Genomic DNA, 25,770 nt, shown 5'->3' with positions numbered 1-25,770 from the left:
CAGAAGACACTTTTGAAAATATGACTGGTGGTGGGAGGACTAGGGGCCATGCATGGAAGCTGGGCAAGAGCGTGGTTGACAAGGGTGTTAGAGCTAGGTTCTTTACTTGGAGAGAGGTAAATGAGTGGAATAAGCTTCCAGAGTCTGTTGTGGGTGCTACTGCCGTGAATGAGTTCAAGGCAAGGTATGATAGATACTGTGTGAATGTTGAATAGTTGTTCTTGACATGATGTTAGGGCCTCCCTCGATGAGTCTGTCGACTCCTTGGAGTTTCCTATTAACGCTGATTTTCAACTTGGCATCATCAGAGCACAACACACTTGTATACGTGACAGTGAGTGAGTGAGTGAAACGATATAATTGTAAAAGACAAAAGATCTAAAGTCCTATTTTTGGTGCCCTCTAACGGGGGAAAAAAACGAACAAACCAGCAGCTATTCAGGAGTTTTTCTTAGGATAACCGTCTCCCAAATTTTTGGCAAATTAATGCAACCATATTTGTTAAGGTTAGGAGAATTCTTCAAAGCCATTGCTGACTCAAAAAATAATCTTTCAGATCTATAACGACTCCTAAATAGCGCATTTGTTTTCCTCCATCTAATCCTGTGTGAAGGAGTGTCCAAAGCGTGGGCTGCCAGTCCCGACTTGCCATAGTAATAGTAGCGAATGTATCTTTCATGTTCTTCCAGGCGGATGTTCACTGATTTTCCTGTTTGCCCATAATAGGCCAAGTCACAGTCACAAAGAACTTCATACATTCCTGGGTGTGCTAAAGGGTGAAGTTTATCGTTAGGCAAGCGGATCAGAGTTGCCAGCTTGACATGAGGTTTGAAAGTGGTGCAAAGGCCATGTTTCAACAATACTTTGGCTATCTTTTCCGATGTACCTCTGATATAGGGAATAGAAATGGTCATGTTGTATTCTTGTGTATTAGGGGAGGGAAGAGTAAGGCCTATGTAGTATTTTATCTATTTTGTAGGGATTGTAGCCGTTGGCTAAGAACGTATGGTGCAGGTATTGGAGTTCAGTGGTCAGAGCTGTATCGTTAGAACAAATGGCTCTGTGTGTGTTTTTAAAATGCCATACTGTTGGACTGGATGATGATGTGATTGTTTATGTAGGTATCTTCCTGTGTGTGTAGGCTTTCTGTAAATAGAAAAAGATAGTGATCCATCTGAAAGGCGGGCGACTAATGTGTCAAGAAATGGTAAACAGTTATTTGATTCTTTTTCTACTGTGAAGTGAATTTTGGGGTGTTGGCTGTTTAGGTAGGTGACAAAAGCATCCAAAGTGTCTTGTCAATGGGGCCAGATGGCAAACACATTATCTACATAGCATAACCACACTTGTGGCTTGTATGTAGCTGTGGTAAGTACTTTGTTTTCAAAGTGTTCTATGTAAAAATTTGCTAACGGGGTAGAGAGAGGGGGGGGAAACCCATAGCAGTACCATTAATCTGTTTGTTGAATTTTCCTCCCCATGTAAAGTAACCTGCATTCATGGTAAATTGAAAGAATTCAAAAATATCTGGGGGAAATTTAGACTTGATTAAATCAAGAGTGTCTATAAGTGGTACATTGGTAAATAAGGAGGTGACATCGAAACTAACCATTATGTCTGAATCTTTTAGGATTAGATTTTTAACAATCCATTTTGAAATGGATTGCATTTTTTACAAAAGTAGAGGAGTTGCCAGTAAGGGGGGGAGAAGCGAATTGGCTAAATGCCGAGGCAATTTATACGTGGGAGTATCTATGCTATCAACTATAGGGCGTAGGGGGATATTAGTTTTGTGGATTTTTGGTAAACCATAAATACGGGGTGGTTTAACATGAATTGGTTTTATTTTCCTGATGATTTCTTTGGGCCATGATGTCACTTTTTTCAGTAATTTTCGGACTTTTATCTTTTGAGACATTGTAGGGTCTCGATGTATAATTTGATATGTGGAACTGTCACATATGGGATCTTGCATTTTTCTGTTATACTCTTCTTTATTCATGATAACTGTTGCATTTCCTTTATCGGCTTTTGTAATAATAATATTTTTATTATTATATAACTTTTTTTAGGGCAGTTATTTGCTTACGTTTGGAGGCTTAGCCTTGTTTATAATACTTGCTATATCTAGTCGCGCGTTATTGGCCATTGCTGGCGGAAGATCGTGGATACCCCGTTCTACTTTCATCATAATTTCTAGTTTAGGAATTTGTTTGGGCGTGACGGGAAAGTTGTGTCCTAGACTGAGAGCGTTGTTAGCTTCTTCAGTGAGTGTTTCCGACGATAGGTTTACGACCACGTGGTCTCGTCGAAGTTGCGGTCGCGACTTCGTATGTTGGCGCTGTTGTAGGAGTTCATATTTCTTTAGGTGTTTGCTTTTTACTTTTGTGAATTATTTTTTTGCTGCAACTTCGGAGATGTGCTGTAGGACAGTCCATATTTCAGGATTTAACACGTTGATTAGTTCTTGTTGTGGAGCTATTTAGCTTACTTAGCACAATGCGAGTAGCGGCGATTTGTTCTCGAAGAAGCGCTAAACTCGCCCGTCGATAAATACGATGTGCCTTTGCTGATTGTAACTTTTTTTTTTAATTTCAGAAAAGATGGAATGATATCGTTGTCTCGGCATCGTTTAAGGAAGGCTAACCTGTTCAATTTTCTGGACAATTTCAGTTTCAACTTACCGACCGTCGCGCTTTGTATACAGTATCTTCTCCGTGCAGAATCATCAATCTAACAGATAAGCTTAGGTGTTGATGGTTATTCATGACTTATTTTTCACGGTATTAACAACACCACACACACACACACACACACACACACTTTTATCACAAAGATGTTTTATTAACGCTTATATTTTGCTGATTTTACTCGGCATCATCAGAGCGAATGAGCTATTTAGGAGTGGTTATAGATCTGAAAGATTATTTTTTGAGTCAGCAATGGCTTTGAAGAATTCTCCCAACCTTAACAAATATGGTTGCATTAATTTGTCAAAAATTTGGGAGACGGTTAACCTAAGAAAAACTGCTAGATAGCTGCCTTTTTTTTTTTTTTTTTTCGTTAGAGGGCGCCAAAAAATAGGACTTTAGAGCTTTTTGCCTTTTGCAATTATATTGTTTCACTCACTGTCACGTATACAAGTGCTCTAATGATGCTGAGTTGAAAATCATCGAAATATAAGCGTTGATAAAACATTTTTGTGATAAAAGTTGTGGTGTTGTTAATGCCGTGAAAAATTAGTCATGAACCACATGGAAGATGTTCGGTTATTGGAATACCAGAATTATTTTCAGGATATAGTGCAAGCCATTGTTGAAGTCTTGTCTCTGGGAGGTTTTTAGTTGGTTCAACAGTTGCTAGGAAGCTATGTCGGGATCTTAGTCTTTGGGGCACTGCAGTCTGGCTGAATGGTGGGTGGCGTTCATCATTCATTTGTCTGCTTCTATCATCAGCTGAGAATGCTGATTTTCGAATTGAAGGGGGTGCAATACCAGCCAAAGTATACAGGTCTTTTAGTGGTGTTGGTTTCAGGCATCCTGTAATTAAGTGGGAGCTTTCATTCTATGCTGGATCAAGTTTTTTCAGAATGGCAGGATCTGGACCATACTGGGCAGGCATATTCAGCATAAGAACAGCAGAGTGCCAAGGCAGAAGATCTCAGTGTGTTAAGGTCTGCACTCCATTTGGAGGAGGTAAGCTTTCTTAGTATATTGTTTCTTGCATTCACTTTTGCTTTTGTTTTTTCTATGTGGGTTTTATATGAGAGGGTGCAATCGAGTCACACAGAAGTAGATTGGGTTCCAGGAATGTTCTATTTTAGACCCTTCCCCAAGAAATCTTGTCTTTGCCTGTTGGCTTCCTTATTGTTAAGGTGGAAAAGGCCAGTCTGGGATTTCAAGGGGTTTGGTTTTAGTTGATTGCTGGTATAGTATGTGGTTAGACTATTTAAGGCAAGTGATAGAGTAGTTTCAATGGACTTGAAATTTCTTGATTGAGTAGCTATGGCAAGGTCATCAGCATAGATATAATTTCTAGTTCCTTGAAAGATGGGAAGATCATCGATGTAGATGTTGAAAAGTAATGGTGATAACACACTTCCCTGGCGGAGGCCCTTTTTTTTTTTTGAGGTGCCAGCGGCTCTTCCTACTCCCTTTCAGGTCCACATAAAAACGTCTGTTTTCCAAGAGTGATTGGATGAGGTGGACAAGGCGATAGTCTCTAGTTATTCTGTATATTTTATTTCTGAGTGGGAGATGGTTTATGGTATCATATGCTGCAGTTAGGTCTACAAAGACTGTTCCTGTGGCTAGTTTTTGCTTATAATTATTCTCTATATATTGAGTGAGGTTGAGAATTTATGATGTGCAGGGTTCTAAGTATCTTCTTTTTTGTATGCTTTTTAGGGGATTTTCCATTCAGCAGCAGCTGGTGAACAATTTGATTAGCTGTTACCTGTGGATGTTCATGTGGCTTAGTGAAATCCTTCCTAATTCTCTTGATAAAGTTCCATGCCTTTCTGCCTATGGGTCATATCAAAGGCTTCTAGGTCTCTTTTCTATGAGGAATGCCTTTTCTCTGCCATCTTGGAGCATAATTTTTCTCCTGCTTGGATAGTCTCTTCTGAGAAGGGATTGGTGTTGTAAAGTTGTAAGTAATCAGCATACTGGGCTTGTATGTCAATGGAAAGACCTGGAATGTGGTTTGTGCGACATCCTCGGGGGGGGGGGGGGGTGTTTGGTGGAGATTTTCCTCAGTATTTTCATGAATTCAGGATACTCTTGAGGGTTTGGAGGGACTTGTTCTATGGAGCGGTCGAGATTTTCCATGAAACCCTTCCAATTAGCTTTTTGGAAATTAAATTGTCATCTGTAAGGAACTGTGTTAGGCATAATTGCTGAGTTGGATTGAAGCATTATAGGTCTATGTTGAGTATGTGGAATCAGATTTAAGACCTTTTTAACACAAATGTTGGATATTTTTGAGCTAACAAATATGAGGTCAGGGTTATAGCCTCACTTCCATCTGTCACTGAAAGAAGGAGGGAGTTTTGGATTATGTATAAAGTTTAGAGAAATGTTTTCAGCCCATTTTTCAACAGGTTCTCCATCTTTGTTGGACTTTGTGTAACCCCAGTTAACACTATGGCTGTTAAAGTCACTTAACACAACATTAGTCGTGTATGCATTATTATTGAGGTGGATGTCAGGGAAGGAAAAAGCTTCTTCTGGTGGTTTATAGACTGAGGTGATTGAGATATTTTTAAATGCGATTATAACGATCTCAATGTTTCTGTTGTTCGTTGAGTCAGTGGACGATGGGATCAAGTTCTCTTTTGTAAATGTTGCACTACCATATTTATCGTGGGGTATTTCTTTGAGTTTCATATCATGGATGTAAGGTCTTGCAGCACCTTCTCCTCTATGAGTTTCTTGCAGGCAGAGCACATTGCAGTCATTATCTCTGCAAATATTTGCAATGAGATCTTGCTTGACACTGGAAAAACCTTCAATATTAAATTATATTATTTTTAGGCCTGGCCCAGGATCCTTTAGGGCAGAAATTTGGGAGCATTTTAGTTCGATCACTTGCGTTTGGTTGATAGCAGCTTTAGCTTCTCCTAATGGGTACTAACAGGGTGCAGGAATGAGAACCTAGCTTCCCCCCCATGGTATTGACATTGAAATATTATCAGTAGAAGAATTATCTCTGTAAAGGGTCAAGGATAAAAGGTAAGGGAACATGCAATGCTTTCTACTTGGTGGTTTTGTGTATTTCTGATATGCCATTTTTTGAAAGCAGCCGAAGAACGCATGCGGATGTCAATGTTTGAACCTAGAACTAGCAACCTGGAAAAAAAAAAAGAAATGCATCTGGAAAATGCAGAATGAATGTCATACTGAATGTAATCCCTATAAGTGAAAAGTAAATTTTAAAAAAAAATAAAATTCTAAAAAAATGTTTTAGAAAATATGTTAGGAAGTATTTGCTAAAACGTGTTATATGCAAGTAAGTTAATTATTTAAGATATTTGTAATAGAAACAGTTTGCAAGTTTTTCTTTTTATGTGACTGAAAATTATATGGTTGAATCTTGTCTATATATATATATATTTTTTTTTTTTTCTCTCTTTGTTTCAAACAACCCTTATGGAACAAATGTTTTGTGAAGAATGAATGAGAGGGTATTAAAAATCACTAATGGAAATGAACAGGGGAATAGGTTTCTTTAATGTAAAGTCAAATGTGAGAACCTTTAGTACTCAGATTTTAGTTATTTATCATTTGAATTGTTAATTTTATCATTCCCTTTTAGGGAAGTATTGAGCTTCAGGAAGATGGGTCTCGACGATCTGAAAAGAGTCCCTCTCGTCATTCACGTTCTCCAAGTGGGGAAGCAGCACATCATTCGCGTAGTCCTCATTCTCGTTCAAGATCTCGATCTTATACAAGAAAGCAATCCAGATCAAGGTAAAATAGGCAGATGTAGACCATCAGTATATCCATACAAATATTCTACGGTATTTTGTATGTAAATTAGTATGTTTTGCATTGTAATATAATGCAAATTTAATGAAATGTAATGATTTGATGAAAACTGGATAAATTGATTGTGCTTACGTTTTGTGTTAATTTTTAACGAAGTGAATTTACCTGGTTGTAATTTAGTCTTGCCAAAATTAGTATTGTAGTTTAATGTTTAGATATGTTCATATTACTTAAGTTAAAAATTCTTAATTAATTGAAACTGAGATTTTGCCACTTTCAAGCAAAGTTTGAATAAAAGATATTGCTTTACTACTTTTAAAGTTTTTATTGAATACACTTAATTAATATATAAATTTATGAACCTGTAATAGCATTCAACTCTACTAAGTATGTTTTGACCTGTTTGTCTACTCGCCTACATTTTTGAGCTATGCATAATAAAGTGTAATTGCTGTTGAGAGTTGATTGATAAGCAGTTCAAAATTGATTTGATATAAATATGTGAGCTGAGAGAAACTAGACAGAAATAGTAATTCTCATGTGAGCTTTAACTGAATTGACTTTCATTTGTTCATCCAATGATTCTTGGTGAGTAACTCTTCTAATGAACACGTAAATTGCTCTCATTTTAGTATTTAATGTGACCCACCCAGAATCAGCTCACGACCCACACTTTGGGAATCTCTGTACTTCATATCCAGTGCTAGGATAATGAAGTACAGATTTTTTTGAAAATCTGTACTTCATTATTTAAAAATGCATATTTGCATATTCACTCATTTCCTTTCTTTTCTATCATTGAACAAATTACCTTGCAAAAATATAGCTGCATATTTGACCTATTGTAGAATTTTTGGAGTAGTTAAAACTTCCTTAGCTATATCAACAGTACTTTAAAATCAGGGGGAAATTTTATTTATTCTTTATCTATGGATCACCTTATGAAGGAAATCAGCATTAGGCCTGTTAATGAGGAGTAACATGTTATATTCTGTTACTGGGACTAAGAAATTCAAAAATGTTAATCCTTTTGAATAAGTGGTTTATAGAAATCAGGGAAAGGGAGAGTATCTGTAGTGTTTTCCACTAATCTCATGTGGTGTACTTTGGAAATCATGACATATAATACGGATCTGCATTTAAATTGGAAAAGCTGTTCAAAACACTAAGTTATAAAATGGGACATGTTTTAGCTCGACTGTCAGAAGAATCCTTAACTAAATTGAGAAACTGTTGTAACAAATTTGGCGTATAAATCATCGGTGAAGATTATGGAAAATAGGCAGGAATATAGGAAACATTGTAGCTACTTAGGCACAATTTTTAGTGAAGATGGCAAATTACATATGGAAATAGACAACACAAGAAGAGCTGTTGTAGGAAGTCAGCTGAATAAATTCATATGGAACAAGAGAGAAATTAGTCAAAATAGTAAACTAGCTACTGGTGGGCTGGGTTTTAGATGTAAAATTAGTTGATAAAGAACTGGACAGGTGAGATCTGAGAAAAAATCTGGTGTGGTAGAGTTAACAGATGGCATTAATGGCAGAATCATGAAAAATGAAGATATTATGAAGGAATATTTAAGCGGAACAAAATTTAAGTTAAGCAGGTATTGAATCCCAAGATTGTGTGAAAGACCCAGAGGAAAGTAGATCTAGGTAGTTTCTAGGTAAGTCCAAATCCATTTATTTGCACTTTTCAGCATATACAAGTCCTTTCATCCATCAAAGACAAAAAAAATATGTCCCATTTCTTCTGCACAACCTTTGCAGTCATGACTCTTCTCAATTCATTTTCTCATAAATTGACACATAAGTGACAACTTTGTCACTCGTTTTTTTGCTTCTGCCAGTAACTTCTAATAGATTTTATACTTTCAGCTTTTACATCATTCATTCCAGCCAGACTCATCTTTTACCTTTTTTAATCTGAATGGCATTACTTATCCATATAATGTATCTTTAGTCTGCCCTTTCTATTTGTTAATACTTAATGCTTTATTTTCTTTTACTTTCTTTGCTATACTGCTTACTAGATGATTCTCCAAACATTAGAGTTCTTGCTTTGACCTTAAAAAAAAACAGCTGTCTTCTGTCATTTGGTAAACTGCTTGCTTTTTTCTTCTGACCCATACTTTTTTTGTCATTTAGACTTCATTCATCTTTGTATATTTCTATACTTCTGTTCTTTTGTAGCACTAACATTTCTGTGTTATTCACATCCATTCACTACACTGCCATTTCCCTTTTGATGCATACACTTCTGATGTTTAACACTCCATGTTTGCTTATAACCCACGGATCACTCACTTTCAGCAGCAGGTAATGCATTGCATGCCTACCACATCTCATGAAGTTTCAGTCATATACCAGAAAATACCATCTGAATTTCAAATCACTGGATGAAAAAATTGTTTGAATTCAGATATGTTTTACACACATGTCCAGTTCATGCCTATAGTTTTCGCCATTATTCATCTAAAAAAATTGATTTACTCAACTTATGTTTGTGGAAAGCAGATGAATCAAAAATGAAAACATCAATCGAATTCTCATTCTGAGTAGTTAACCTATGAAAAAATGACTGTCAGAAAACCATCTTGATATTAAGAATTTTAAATGTCTAAAATTACACTGCTTAACTGTATAACTGAGAGGAGACCTCCACGTAGCCTTTAAAGGAATGCGGAGAACCGACCAGGTCTTCTGACCTAATGTCCAATCCTCACCTTCTCGTGGTGCACCCTGTTGGGTATCTACTTGGATACTGAACGGACGAGGATGGGCTGGCAATTTGGGATTTAGCAGACCAAATTGTATTCTTATTGGTTAAACCAAAATATAGAATGATGGTATAACATGACAAAATTTCATGCCGGCTGGGGCGTCGCCCAGTTAAACAAGGCCCCCGTTGTTTTCGCCAGGGAACCAGGGCAAACAGCGAAAAGTCACCTACTGGAACAAATCTGAAAATAAACCCCAACTCAACATCACCAGAGTTGAAGATCGGTACTATCAACGTAAGAAGCCTGAATGGCAAAGAAATGGAGCTAGCTGAGGAATTAGATAAGTACCAGATCGACATAATAGGGGTGACTGAAACAAAAAAGACCAAAACTGGTGAGATCTTTCTGAGCAATAAATACAAAATGTTATATTCAGGCAATGACAATCAAGGAAAAGAAGGAGTAGCCATAGTATTCAACACAAAATACGAGGCTAATCTTCTTGAATGGCAGTCAGTCTCAAGTAGAGTAATGTGGGCAAATATGAGAATGGGGAACTGGACAATGAGACTTATTTGTGCCTATGGTCCCACAGAAGGTTCTACTAAGGTAGAAGTGGAGGAATTTTTTGAGGCTTTAGAAAAAGCAACTGACACAATGAAAAATGAAAAGTTGTTCCTTGTTGGGGATCTAAATAGCAGAGTAGGAAATGATTGTGAAACATACAAAAATATTTTGGGAAAATTTGGAGAAAAGAGCAAAGCTAATAATAATGGCAAATATCTGTTGGATTTCTGCTCAGGACATGGACTGGTTATTACTAACACCATGTTCCAACATAAAAATGTGCACAAATTCACATGGAGAGAAGAGGCTAGGAATAAGAAAAGTCTCATTGACTATGTTATTGTTGATAGTGATGTTTTCTCCCTGGTGCAGGACACCAGAGTGTACAGAGGATTTGAAATTGGAAGTGATCACTATTTAGTCTTGAGCAGGATGAAATTGAATTTCATATTGAAAAGAATAACATGTAAGAAAGTTTTAAAGCGAATAAAAGTTGAGCAGCTCTCAGATGTAAACTGTAGACTAAAATACAGAAATATTATTGAAAAGAAAATGAAAGAGTTTGAGAACAGGAATCAAACCTTGGAGATTCAGTGGCAAGCTCTGAAGGACACATTGATTGATTCTGCCAGAGAGGCATGTGGTGAGGTTGTGTGCAAAGATAAAAAAAATCAGAACTCCCTGGTGGACACAGGAAGTTAAAGAGGCAGTGAAGGAAAAGAAGAAAGCATATCAGAAGATCCTGGCAAATAAGTCAGCTTTTACTCTTACAGAATACAGAGACAAATGTAAGAAAGCTAAACAGTGTGTAAAACTAGCTAAACAAAAGTCATGGGAGGACTTTGGCAAGAATATAGAAAATAAATATCAAGAAGGTGGCAAAATATTCTGGAGGTTGTTGAAGAAGCTTAGGAATGGAGGAAAAAGTGCTGTAAAAGGAGTTAGAGATAATAAAGGTGAAATGAAAACAGGAGAAAAAGATATCCTTGAAGTATGGAGTAATTACTTTGAAAAACTGCTAAATGAAACAAGCAGTGATGACAGCACAGTGATAAAAAACACTGACCAGGCATGCAGTCAGGAATACATATCCATACTTGAAGTAGAAAAAGCCATCAAAGGCTTGAAATGTGCAAAGGCAGCAGGAGTAGATGATATTCGACCAGAAATGCCGAAGTATGGTGGTATAAGAGTCTTACAGTGGCTGCACTGCATAGTTCAGAAAGCCTGGACAGAGGGACGAATTCCCGATGATTGGAGTAGAGCTCTCATAGTACCCATATATAAAAAGGGAAATAAAACTGAATGTGAGAATTACAGAGGTATTTCCCTACTGAGTGTTCCTGGCAAGATCTATGCAAGTATACTTGAGAAACGGTTGAGAAGAATTGTGGAAGAAAAGCTTGGTGAAGAACAAGCTGAATTCAGGCCAAATAGAGGTTGTCAGGATCAGATCTTCACTTTACGACAAATAGTCGAGAAAGCATGGGAATATAACAAAGATCTGTATTTAAGTTTTGTCGATTTGGAAAAGGCATATGACAAAGTGCCAAGAGAGAAGCTATTCAATACACTGCAGTTATATGGTGTCAATGGGGCATTATATCAAGCAATACTTAGTCTTTATCTGAGTTGCGAGTCAGCAGTTAGAATTGAAGGAAGTACAGGAAGATGGTTTAATGTTAAATCTGGTGTGAGACAAGGATGTACATTATCCCCTCTGTTATTCATTATCTGTATGGATCACATTATGAAGGAATGTGGTATTAAACCTGATATCAAAATTGGAAATGTTAATGTCAGCTCTTTGCTTTATGCGGATGATGTTATACTTCTAAATAAATCCGCTACAAGTCTGCAAGATTCTCTGACTAAATTGAACAGCTGTTGTAATAGATATGGTATGAAGGTCAGCAATAAAAAGACAAAGACAATGAAAATAGGCAGAATCATTGAAAATGTCAACTGTGTTGTGAATGGAGAACCTGTGGAACAAGTAAAACATTTCAGCTACTTAGGCACAATTTTTACTGAAGATGGTAAACTAAATATAGAAATAGACAACAGAATCAGCAAAACTGGTATCGTGGGAAGTCAATTGAATAAATTCATATGGAATAAGAAAGAAATTAGTCGGAACACTAAATTAGCTGTATACAAGACTGTGTTCAAACCAATTTTAACTTATGGATCTGAGAGCTGGGTCAGAAGTAAAACACTTGACCAAAGACTAGAGACTGCAGATATGAGAGTCCTGAGAAAGATTAGAGGCATGAACAGATGGCATCAATGGCAATATCATATTAAAAATGAGGATATTAGGAAAGAACTTGACATTGTCAGCATCCAGGAATGCGTTAGCAGAGCTAATCTCAGATGGTATGGTCACTTAAATAGAATGGGAGAGGAAAGATTAGCAAAACAAGTGTTCTCTGCCAGGTTGGCAGGAAAACGACCCAGAGGAAGACCAAGATATAGGTGGATTGATACGGTACAAAGTGCCTTAGACGATAGAAATATAAGATCTGATAATGTTGGAGTCTTGACAAGTAACAGACTGATTTGGAGGAAAATTGTAGATAGGAAGTTAGTAATGATGTAATTTTTTCATGTAGTACTGTCATATCCTGTACACCCCTTGAGGGTACATGGCAGGAATTTGATGATGATGAATATCTGTTGGATTTCTGCTCAGGACATGGACTGGTTATTACTAACACCATGTTCCAACATAAAAATGTGCACAAATTCACATGGAGAGAAGAGGCTAGGAATAAGAAAAGTCTCATTGACTATGTTATTGTTGATAGTGATGTTTTCTCCCTGGTGCAGGACACCAGAGTACAAAGGATTTGAAATTGGAAGTGATCACTATTTAGTCTTGAGCAGGATAAAATTAAATTTCATATTGAAAATAATAACATGTAAGAAAGTTTTAAAGTGAATAAAAGTTCAGCAGCTCTCAAATGTGAACTGTAGACTAAAATACACAAAGATTATTGAAGAAAAAATGAAAGAGTTTGAGAACAGAAACCAAACCTTGGAGATTCAGTGGCAAGCCCTGAAGGACACATTGATTAATTCTGCCAGAGAGGCATGTGGTGAGGTTGTGTGCAAAGATAAAAAAAATCAGAACTCCCTGGTGGACACAGGAAGTTAAAGAGGCAGTGAAGGAAAAGAAGAAAGCATACCAAAAGTTCCTGTCAAATAAGTCAGCTTGTGCTCTTAGAGAATATAGAGACAAATGCAAGAATGCTAAACACTGTGTAAAACTAGCTAAACAAAAGTCATGGGAGGACTTTGGCAAGAATATAGAAAATAAATATCAAGAAGGTGGCAAAATATTCTGGAGGTTGTTGAAGAAGCTTAAGAATGGAGAAAAAAGTGCTATAAAAGCAATTAGAGATGATAAAGGTGACATGTAAACGGGAGAAAAAGATATCCTTGAAGTATGGAGTAATTACTTTGAAAAACTGCTAAATGAAACAAGCAGTGATGTCAGCACAGTGGTAAAAGACATTGACCAGGCATGCAGTCAGGAATACATATCCATACTTGAAGTAGAAAAAGCCATCAAAGACTTGAAATGTGGAAAGGCAGCAGGAGTAGATGATATTCGACCAGAAATGCTGAAGTACGGTGGTATAAAGAGTCTTACAGTGGCTGCACTGCATAGTTCAGAAAGCCTGGACAGAGGGACGAATTCCCGATGATTGGAGTAGAGCTCTCATAGTACCCATATATAAAATGGGAAATAAAACTGAATGTGAGAATTACAGAGGTATTTCCCTACTGAGTGTTCCTGGCAAGATCTATGCAAGTATACTTGAGAAACGGGTGAGAAGAATTGTGGAAGAAAAGCTTGGTGAAGAACAAGCTGGATTCAGGCCAAATAGAGGCTGTCAGGATCAGATCTTCACTTTACGACAAATAGTCGAGAAAGCATGGGAATATAACAAAGATCTGTATTTAAGTTTTGTCGATCTGGAAAAGGCATATGACAAGGTGCCAAGAGAGAAGCTATTCAATACGCTGCAGTTATATGGTGTCAATGGGGCATTATATCAAGCAATACTTAGTCTTTATTTGAGTTGTAAGTCAGCAGTTAGAATTGAAGGAAGTACAGGAAGATGGTTTAATGTTAAATCTGGTGTGAGACAAGGATGTACATTATCCCCTCTGTTATTCATTATCTATATGGATCACATTATGAAGGAAAGTGGTATTAAACATGATATCAAAATTGGAGATGTTAATGTTAGCTCTTTGCTTTATGCAGATGATGTTATACTTCTAAATAAATCCGCTACAAGTCTGCAAGATTCTCTGACTAAATTGAACAGCTGTTGTAATAGATATGGTATGAAGGTCAGCAATAAAAAGACAAAGACAATGAAAATAGGCAGAATCATTGAAAATGTCAACTGTGTTGTGAATGGAGAACCTGTGGAACAAGTAAAACATTTCAGCTATTTAGGCACGATTTTTAGTGAAGATGGTAAATTAAATATAGAAATAGACAACAGAATCAGCAAAGCTGGTATGGTGGGAAGTCAATTGAATAAATTCGTATGGAATAAGAGAGAAATTAGTCGGAACACTAAATTAGCTGTATACAAGACAGTGTTCAAACCAGTTTTAACTTATGGATCCGAGAGCTGGGTCAGAAGTAAAACACTTGACCAAAGACTAGAGACCACAGATATGAGAGTCCTGAGAAAGATTATAGGCGTGAACAGATGGCATCAATGGCAGTATCATATTAAAAACGAGGATATTAGGAAAGAACTTGGCAATGTCAGCATCCAGGAATGCGTCAGCAGAGCTAATCTCAGGTGGTATGGTCACTTAAACAGAATGGGCGAGGAAAGATTAGCAAAACAAGTGTTCTTTGCCAGGTTGGCAGCAAAATGACCCAGAGGAAGACCAAGATATAGGTGGATTGATGCGGTACAAAGTGCCTTAGACGATAGAAATATAAGATCTGATAATGTTGGAGTGATGACAAGTAACAGGCAGATTTGGAGGAAAATTGTTGATAGGAAATTATTAATGATGTAATTTTTTTTTTTTCATGTAGTACTGTCATATCCTGTACACCCCTTGAGGGTACATGGCAGGAATTTGATGATGAAAATTACACTGCTTAATCATTATATCCATTCCACACACAGTGTTTCAAAACCTGTGGACTACATTATTCCTGAAGGAGGATTTACATGATATTATGTTAGTATACTAACATAATATCAAGTGTTCACATTATTTATTGGGATGAAATAGTTTGGGAAAAAGCAAAATAAAAACACAGATACCAAAGATAGGTATGTAAAGTTTGGATACTTCTATGTTAAGACAGAATCGGCTATTATTTGGACTGAATAGCCAATTTCTTACCAAGGCAAATAGTAATGCAATGCACCTTTCTCCTGTGAAGTAAACAAGATTTTTTTTTTTTTTTTTTTTTTTTTTTTTTTTTTTTTTTTTTTTTTTTGCAAGCTTTCACCATCTTAGTTGATTTAAAATTAGAAAAGTAGTGAATGTCCTTTTTCAGATCCCTTTACTTTCCACAAGAAATACATGTAGGCAGATATCCACAATCACTAGGTACACTACAAATCCTCACAGCAGTATAGCATTTTAAAAACACTAGGAAATGGCAGAAATCACTTAATATAATACTTCCTTAATCGTTAGCTGCAACATTTACTAGATCCTCTCCGTCATACCAGTATTTGAAGAATCTCTAGAAGATGAAACAGTACTGAGATTTTATTACCACATAAGAAAACTCCCCCAATGTTAGATCTCAGAGAAGCTTATCCTCACTGCTCATAAAGGTCATGTTTGTATGACAGCCACCATCATAATTTCTAGACATCCAGTTCTTCCACAATGGCAGCTATGGACACCTGACACTTTACTTGGAAAAAATAAATTCTGCAATGTGGTTCTTGATACTGCTTAAGCCTTCAAGAATCTCTCTCTTTACCTTCCTCATTTCAACTAAAGTGTTCAGTGATGTGCGCAAGTCCCTTTAGGCCTTTCTCTATCAGTTTTTTATTTTTTATTTTTTTATTATTGTCATTGTTTCTTGATATTGAGAAACAAGTGTACTGCAAAATAGATTTTTTAGTTGTGCTATGTTATCTTATTTCTGAAATGTTTCAGTGATATGCAACATAATATTCTGAAATTGCAACAGTAGGCTTATCTGTAAAATGCTAAAGATAATGCTGTTCCTATTTCTTAGAAATAGGAATAACATTAATTTGTAGTACTTTCATTCATCTAATGATATCTGAACTTTCCAGTGATATGCTGGTGTCCAGAACCTAAGGATGAACACCATTTCTGAAGATTGCAACTGCAAATTCAGATGACTCAGAATTTGTGACAATTTGTATAACTGACGATTTTGATCTGAAAACTGGTACACATTCATATTTTTGAATCATATGCAAAGAGGTTACGTGGTAGCACTCAACAGAATAAAAAGCTGTGCTAAGCAAATTGTATTTGAAGGAAGCTCTTTTTGTGAAGATGATTTCACATGGGGAAAATTTATTGGAAGGTTTGAAGAATTCCACATAAGTACTGGTGTTACCAGTAAGTTTGGAATCTCACGTAGTGTTTATATGCAGGCTCTCTGGGCAACGTTTTATTCCAATGGAATGTGTTCCAGAGGTTGTCCTGACTGTACCATAGAGCATGATGACAGATCTTTGGTTATAACATCAAAATACAATCGATGCACCACAACAGATCAGCTTGCAATTACCTACATTCAAGTACTTGGCTATCTGGACAAACTGACAAAATGTCTTTTTGCATAGTTTTCTGTAACTACTGCACATTAATTCCTTAACTACATCCTTAGGAAATTTATAACTTTTGTCAAAAAACATTGCAATTTAATTTGTACAATATTTCCAACTAATTTTTTGTGTAATATTAGTATGCTGCCAATAAATTTATGTCCATGTCTGGCTGTTGTCATGAAAATTTTTTCATATACAGGTAAAAATGTAGTTTGTCATAACTTTTGGACACCTGTGTATGTATAAAACAGTATAGTGCCAATCCCTATAATGTTTTTTAATGACTTAAAGAATATATAATAGGTCATACTTCCTCAAAATGATAAGCAAGAAATATATAAGAACACACAAAAAAAAGAACATTAAACATTTTACCATCTTCTAATATGTTTTATATATTGTACAGATGAATGCTACTCTGAATATAGATTATATAGGATTACATCTAGTTGAGCACTGCTGAAGTGATAGTTGAAAAATGAATTATCTCAGAAATATTTTAAACATACGCTAATTGAAAGAGGTTTTTTTACACTACCAGTGGGTCAATTTTTCTTGTTCTGAATGCCAGAGATGGAAATGAACAGTACTGTCATTTTGAAATCCACAGCTGTATAGTTATTATTATTACATCACACTTCCAGGGAGTCTCATTGAGGGAGGGCATCTACTCTACAACTCTTTGTCTTATTACTCTATCAACCTTCATCATCTACCACCACTAGTACTTTCAGAGACAATCACAAACATCTGTGCCCACAGTGGGATTCGAACCCGCAGCATTTTTGCTGGAGATCAGATATGTTAACCACTCGGCCAACCAGGCCGGCAGTTTAAACAGTTTGTATGTTTAAATTTCCACTTTTAGTTGTTGAATATTTAACCATTTAATTCTATCTTTTTTCTAAAAAAGATAAAATATATGCAGAATTTATATTTGCGTGTGTGTGTATATATATATTTTTTTATATACTCACTTTATATTGAAGCACATATTGTAGGAATCCAGATGTTGAATAATTTTCTGAAATTTTAACTTAATTAAAAATTGATTTCATTTCATAAATTTCAGGAGCCGTTCTCATTCCAAAAGACATCGTCATCGCCGTTACAGTAGAAGCCACTCAAGATCTCCCAGGCACAGGAGGTAATATATATGCATATAGTTTTACTATTACTTTATGAATTATATGCTGCTCTGTTTGAAAATGTATAATTCTCAGATCCTGGCTTCTCTAACTTGGTGTATCAGCTATGACTTTACCTTTGAAATACTTCATTTCAAATTCCTTCCTTTTGACTGCCTTTTAGTATATATCCTCAGCAGCTATATAACACCATTTCAGCAACTATCCTTTTCCTATCAGACTTTAGGTCCCAAGTCTCACATCCATAAGTTGTTATATCCAGAGTTTCCACAACTTTGTTTTTGTGGAGATAGCGCTGCTATTCGCAGTTTTCTTCTAATGTCTTCTGAACAGCAATTGTTCACGTTAATAATGGATCCCAAGTATTCATACTTGTTGAATTCCTCTGTTCTTTCTCTGTTGAAGTACACATTTCTCAGTAGCTTTCCTGTTTATATTATATTTCCTTTGAGTTTTTTTTTTTTTTTTTTTTTTTAAATACCTGATTGTTTTATGCATGTTTTACTGTTTTATAGTTTTCTTATACATGTTATCTGTCTTTTACTTATTACTTTGTGTACCATTCTAACCATATTGGCATAGCATGAACTTTGCTGTTCTTGGCCAGTAAACCTCAAGCCACAACCATATCAGTCCAATGTTGTCGGATTTTAGATTTTGGTTATAAGGTTTAATTGAATAAAAACAGCACAATATAATAATCATGTTTTGTCTGTCACTGAGACATTGTTAGAGAAACAGTATTAAAAATTTTAGTGCCATGTTCAGTTCTCAATATTATAATTAAAATATTGAGTTCTGTATTTTTATATCAGTATTAAAATATTGATAAAAAAAATTCCTAACTCCTACACTACCTTGAAAGCACCCACCTGATAAATGACTGCCAATATGGATTTCATTGCTGCCGATCAACAGATCTGCTCACATGTTGCCCATCACTGGATAAATGCCATGGAGAAGCTTGATATCTCCAAAGTATTTTCCGAGGTCTGACACAAAGGCTTTAAGCAAACTACCATCGTTTGGTCTGTCTCAGGACTTCTATAAACATGTAGAAACTTGTGTGTGTTCATTATACATGTTGATTAATTTTGACTGTATATATTAGAACACAGACTAATAAGTAATTAATTTATTGATTTATTGCTGATATTATAACCAGCATCTTCAGAGCACAAAAAAACAATTTGTCAGTATGCGACACTACAACAATATGGTGTAACAATGGGACTAGTTTCAACAATTGTAGCAACAACACAAAAACTAAAGTCCTAATTGGGCATCCTCTGTTATTTAAAAAAAAAAAAAGAGAGAGAAAGCAGGTACCAGTTATGTCTATCCTATAGGATAGGATAGACATAACCATCCTATAGTTATGTCTTAATTATAGACATAATTAAGGGAAGGGCCGCTACCCAGACTAGTTTCGACCTTTATTGAGGTCGAAACTAGGTAGAGACGACCTTGCTAATGCTTCTGCCTGGTATTTCCACTTACATGGGGTTGTGTATGATGCAATTGAGGTCCTTCTTCATAGACATAAGACCCATTCCATAAAAACCATTCTTATTAGACATGGGGTGGGTGCAATACAGGAAGTGGGCTCACCTCAATAAAGGTCGAAACTAGTCTGGGTAGTGGCCCTTCCCTTGATGCATAACATTATACATATCTGCAAGAAGATGTGTTTTGCATTATGGGAGATGCTGAGATAGGAGTGATGCTAGCTTGCTCCACCTTTGCAACGAGTTGCCCGGTGTTGTACCACCTTACCCAAGTCCGAAAGATACTTTCAGGTGCAAACTTTGTTTGCTCACACTTGGATAAAGGATTAAACTAAATTTATTATAGTCTAACCAAGTGAAAAATAAACTTTCTACATCTTTCTCTAAATCAAGATAGTTTACAGGAGCATGGAACCTCGTATACACCAGGTAGTAGCATAGGTGAAAGTTTGTCTTGAGAGTAACAAGTTTTGGATCTGGTTGATGGGTTTGTAGGTGGCAGCAAAATTGTATTCACAATTTTCAAGAGCTGTTCAGATATGTCTTTTGATATAAGGTATGGGAATGTTATGGGGTTGTTCTTGTCTAGGTTGAAGTGCGGAGAAATTGCTGATGATTTTTTGAATTGTTTTGAGATTGTAACCATTTAGAGTGGCTGTGTTTTTGATTATTTCCAATTCTTGTTTTAGAGAATCCTCGAAAGAACATAATCTGTGTGCTCTTGTTACCAAAGATTTAATGATGCCAAATTTTTGAGAGGGATGATGAGCTGAAGTATTGTGAATGTAACGGCCTGAAAATGTCGGTTTGCGATAGACAGAGGTGGAACCGTCTTCTTTTCTTTGGATGTGTAAATCCAGAAAGGGGATGCCTTCTGGGGATTCTCTTGCTAATGTAAATCTGATCCGAAGATTAAGAAGGTCAGATTTTTTCTAAAAACTGAAGTAGCTCTTGTTTGAAATGACTCCAGACTCCGAAGATATCATCGACATATCGAAACCAGAGTTTTGGCTTGGGTTTGAATGCGAGGATTTTTTCTTCTAGATGTTCTATAAACAGATCTGCCAAGTTCGGTGACAAGGGAGACCCCATTGCTGTTCCCTCCTCTTGCTTGTAGATTTTTCCTTTCCATGTGAAGTAACCAGAAGTGATAACAAATTTGAAAAGTTCAACAATGTCCAACGGAAATTTTTGATTTAATAGGTCTACAGTTTCTTTATGGGGGGTGAAGAGAGAGACTATGTTGAAGCTAATTAGCATGTCTGTTGTCAGCAGTTGAATGTCTTTTATTTTGGTGTGAAAATCTGTGGAGTTTTTAATTGAAGAAGTTGAATGGCCTATGTGGGGACGGAGAAGGTTTGATAACTTGTAAGTCGGGCTGCTAATTGAATCAATGAGAGGTCTGAGTGGGACATTGTTTTTGTGAAGCGTGGGTAAACCATATATTCTCGGAGGTCTAGAATGGTATGTTTTGATTTTTTTTGAAGTTTCTTCATCTAACGACGTTGTTTCATCGATTAGCTTGTTCAGTTTCTTCAGCTGTCTTTTTGTGGGATCATAGTCCAATTTTGCATACGTTTTTCGGTCTCGGAGTAGTAGATTCAATTTCCGGTCATAGGAAACAATATCAAGAACCACTGTAGCATTTCCTTTGTCGGCTCTAGTGATGATTATGTTTTAAGGAGGTAAGAGCTTTCAATTCTGATGTGGAATGTTTAAAAATGAAGGTTTAGCATCAAAAATTATTTTTGCTATTTCAAAACGAAGTTTTTTGGCTTCAATACTGGGGAGGTGCTTGATATTTCTTTCAATGTTGTGTATGAAATCTAGATATGGGAAATGTTTAGGGGGAATGGCAAACTTATGGCCTCTTGCTAGAACATTTAATTCATCTTCTGTTAGTGGGCAGTTAGATAAGTTGACCACCCATTTTTCGGTCGGTAATTTATCGATATTTTTCTTAGATTGATTTGACAGGTTCAGGTATTTTTTCTGTAGGTTAATATTGCTTTTATCAAAAGCTTTGATCCCTGAGTTTTTTGAGACGTTAATAATTACTTGTAGCAATTCTTGATTTAGCGTGTTTGACAAATCTGCTTCTAGTTCTATATTAAATTATTTGTGGCCAATTTATGTTTGGAATCTTGTAACTGATTGTCGTTGATTCAATTAGCATTCCGACTTACAAGTTATCAAAATTTTTATCAAACCTTCTCCGTCCCCACATAGGCCATTCATCCTCTTCAATAAAAAAACTCCACAGATTTTCACACCAAAATAAAAAACATTCAATTGCTGACAACAGACATGCTAATTAGCTTCGATATCTTCTCTCTCTTCACCAATATCCCCCATAAAGGAACTGTAGACCTATTAAATTAAAAATTTCCGTCGGACATTGTTGAACTTTTCAAATTTGTTATCGCTTCTGGTTACTTCACATGGAAAGGAAAAATCTACAAGCAAGAGGAGGGAACAGCAATAGGGTCTCCCTTGTCACCGAACTTGGCAGATCTGTTTATAGAACATATAGAAGAAAACATCCTCATTCAAACCCAAACCAAAACTATGGCTTCGATATGTCGAAGATATCTTCAGAGTCTGGAGTCATTCCGAACAAGAGTTTTTAGAAAAAATCAACCTTCTTCATCCACGCATCATATTTTCATTAGAAAGAGAATCTCCACAAGGCATCCCCTTTCTGGATTTACACATCCAAAGAAAAGAAGACGGCTCCATCTCCGCCTCTGTGTATCGCAAATCGACATTTTCAGGCCGTTACATTCACAATACTTAAGCTCATCATCCCTCAAAAATTTGGCATCTTTAAATCATTGGTAACCAGAGCACACAGATTATGCTCCTTCGAGGATTCTCTAAAACAAGAATTGGAAATAATCAAAAAAAAAAAAAAAAACACAGCCACTCTAAATGGTGATATAAGGTATCTAAATGATATAAGGTATGGGAATCCCATAGGATTCCCATACCTTATATCAAAGGCATCTCCAAACTGCTCTCGAAAATTATGAAGAAATACAATCTTGCTGCCACCAACAAACCCATGAACCTGATCCAAAACTTGTTTCCCTTGCCTAAAGACAAACTTTCACCTATTCTACTACTTAGTGTATACAAGGTTCCATGCTCCTGTAAACTCTCTTATTTTGGACAGACAGGCAGATCAGTTTTTAAACGTATTTCGGAACATCAAGACCATATCCGCTCATCAAACTGCATAAATCAGGCCTCGCTCAACATGGAATTGAAAACCTAAACCACAAGATCCATTGGAAAAAGACAAAACTTCTACACAGATCTTCATATAAATATGAACGTTTATATAAAGAAAGTGCTGAAGCTCTACTTCACAGACCAAATCTAAACCGCAGTGATGTTCTTGCCATCCCTGAAGTATGGGGAATTGTCATACAAAATTGTGTAAAATAATTACTTAACTGCAATTAATTTTAATTCAATTTAAGTTCAGGCCGCAACGCACCACTGCACGCAATTTGGATTCCTTTGTACGTACACGCCCTTTCTTTTGTCATTCCTAGTATTGCCGCAGTGTACTGATGATTTCCTAAAGATACCTAGGACGGAATATTTACGTAATAAAAAACCTACTACTGTGGTTCACGTGTGTTAGTTTTTTATTTTTATCTTGCTTGAGACTTTCAATTTCAAATGTCTTGTATTTTCTTACCTGAACTAGTGTGAAGATATCACTATCTTTAGACTTATTAATCTAAGGATTTTCTGTTTGTGCACAATAGAATTTAGTGCACATCTTTATGATTTAACCTGGTGTTATTGGTTACATGTCCATCATCCTAAACAGGAATCCAACAGACAGCTAATATTATTATTGGCTTACCTCATGTTTTTCTTAAATATTATGATATGCCTTGGGTTAATTTCTTATTACATTTACATCGAGAAGACCAGTTTTTCTTTTTCAGCTGCTTTTACTAATGACTCATTTCTTCCATAGTAGTCTTCTAGAATCAAAGGTACAAACAAGTTTCATTTGCCATGCTAATGTTGAAATTGACATGTAATTTATCTCTTGGTATTGAATGCTGTTGCTTCTTCTTGCTTTCCTTGCTTCCTTCTGCCTTAATATTGTTAGAATTGGACTGCTTAGTTTGCACTGTGGAAGCGGCCTTTGAGTTACATAATATTGATCTTTTAAACGATACATTCTACATCTTTTCTAGAATTAGAAAGATTCATGTTGATTTACTTAACTTATTCTATAAAATATTCAAAAATCTTGTTCATACCTATTTTACATTATTGGATACATATTGATGTAAACAATATTAACTTCGTGAATGAATTTCAGCCGTTCATATACTCCCAGAAGATCATATTCTCCAAGATACAGTCCACGGCATTCACCCTATAGTAGTCGTCATTATGGTTACGAACGTCGTCGCTATCACAGAAGCCATAGTCGTTCACCGATGTCAAACCGCCGTCGCCATGTTGGAAACAGAGTAAGTATATTTTACCTTTTTTGAATATTTCGCATGCATTCTTCTTTATTAGAAATAAGTGGTATCTCATTTAATGAAATTCAACCATTGCAACGTTCAGAATCTTCTAGAATTTGGTTTCTTTCAACTTTCATTACATATGGGATACTTGTATTAGGATATTCATCTTAAATTCAATCTTTTTGCATATCCCTTGAAGAAATGCTGGTGCTTTCCAATTTTCTAATATCCATATTTCTTAAGCCATCTTAATTTGTTTTCTTACATTTTTATTTCCAGTTCCTGTATTTTATTTATTATTATTTTTTTTCCAGTTTTAATTACCTAATTTAAATTATTTACTTAAACAAAATGTAATTTCTATAATCAAATGTGTTCATTATTCAAGAGTAGATATTGAATAAAACAAAATTCTTGAGCCACTGAAATCCTTCCTCTCAGTCAAAGGGACTTAAGATTTCACCATAAGTTAACTTAATTAGTACATTTTCTGATATGAAACCAGATTTGCATTGCTACTGTAACTAGTATTTTGTGTCAGTATTTTATTTATTTGATTTGTTCTGTAACTTCTTAAGTTACATTTCTGCAAATTAAGCTAAAAAGCAAGTAATATCAATTCTTCTCACAAACACACACACTAGATGTGGAGTTATTTAGATTCCTGGATAATCATTTGGATTGAACATCATTCTCTATTAAAAGACAAACTATTTTTTTTTATATTGAAATTGATGTTTTAGTTCTATTTTCTTTTATCCATTTCCAATTTTAACCAATTCATGCACACTTATAATCATCCTGCCAGTAACCTAACTCATTTCATGCAGCTTATAATAGCTTGTGTTCTAATGAGAAAATGTTTGTCAAATACTTTTATTCTTATTGTTTGTCAAATATTAATATTCTAATTACAGGACAATCCTTCCCCTAGTAAATGCCTTGGAATTTTTGGGTTAAGTTTGTATACTCAGGAAAGAGACTTGAAAGAAGTGTTTTCAGAATATGGTCCAATAAAGAACGTCCAAGTAGTTTATGATGCTCAGGTAAGGGATTTTTGTATAAGACACTGTTTGTGCATGTCATACAGTTGAAATTGTACATGAACAGTTGTTTAGCATAACTTAAATTGGCATGTCACCTAAATATGTATATTTGAGTACTACATAGGACAAATGTGATAGCTAAACATTTGAACTAACTTTTGGATAAAATTACTTTAAAGTATTTCTTTCTAGAAATATTTGATTCAGCTGTTAAATTGTGAATGAAGAATTTTATGATTTATTAATACTTCATTCATGATTTAATATGTATTGTATTTCCTGAGCTAAGTTAGCTCCTATGTAAATTATAAATTAAACACTTACTGTTAAATTTTTATTGATATCATGATTGTTAATTTTTTTAGTTATTTATTCTGTATAAATTCTTTATATAACTTGTAATATATCCTAAATGAATTGTAATGTATCTTTTTTATTTCTGTATGTAAGAGGGATTTTAAGAAATTCTGCTAATGAGATTTGATTGGTCATTGTCAAGGAAACGGAGTTAATTTTAGATTGCGTGGAGCGTGAGCTACAGTATTCGAAAGGAGAAGGAGTCGATATGAGCTGGACTGGCTAGAACCGGATTTTGCCGGGAAGAATGAATGATTTTAATTGGAATACTACCAGTCGGTACTGTAGTTCTTCCTACATACTACCATTGCTTAATACCAAAGCACTATTATTCCTGTCTCATATGTTCAGGATACATCTGGAAAGACAGCCAAACCACATTTCTCAACTATTTGTCATTAAGGGGATTTGGAAATGCCGTAAATAGATTAAGAAGGAACTGGGAAATTAATAGGCAATTAGGAATATTTATACTGAATTCTAAAATTACGATGAATTCCAATTGTTTTGAGGAAGAATAGTGCAAAGCTGAATTTAATACATAGAAGAAAACAAGGAATAAGTAGATTACCTAAAATGAGTGCATCAAGACTTGTGAAGCT

General features: G+C 35.6%; 1 protein-coding gene across 5 annotated transcripts in view; it reads left to right on the top strand.

Annotated features, from left to right (window-relative positions):
• LOC150105509 (transformer-2 protein homolog beta-like) overlaps window positions 1-25,770 on the top strand; it is a 125,614-nt gene that overhangs the window by 12,794 nt on the left and 87,050 nt on the right. For all 5 annotated transcript variants that reach the window (XM_090394225.1, XM_090394223.1, XM_090394226.1 and 2 more), the window contains exons 2-5: window positions 6,316-6,470; window positions 17,677-17,751; window positions 23,612-23,765; window positions 24,683-24,811. In XM_090394225.1, the coding sequence (XP_090250351.1) occupies window positions 6,316-6,470; window positions 17,677-17,751; window positions 23,612-23,765; window positions 24,683-24,811 (513 nt within the window). The remainder of the gene's footprint in view (window positions 1-6,315; window positions 6,471-17,676; window positions 17,752-23,611; window positions 23,766-24,682; window positions 24,812-25,770) is intronic.

Source organism: Typopeltis vanoorti, chromosome 6, assembly GCF_054136105.1.
Source record: "Typopeltis vanoorti isolate ZY-2024b chromosome 6, IOZ_Tvanoo_1.0, whole genome shotgun sequence".
NCBI lineage: Eukaryota > Metazoa > Arthropoda > Arachnida > Uropygi > Thelyphonidae > Typopeltis > Typopeltis vanoorti.
Note: the sequence above shows the minus strand (reverse complement) of the source record. Positions and strands in the feature narration are given on the sequence as shown.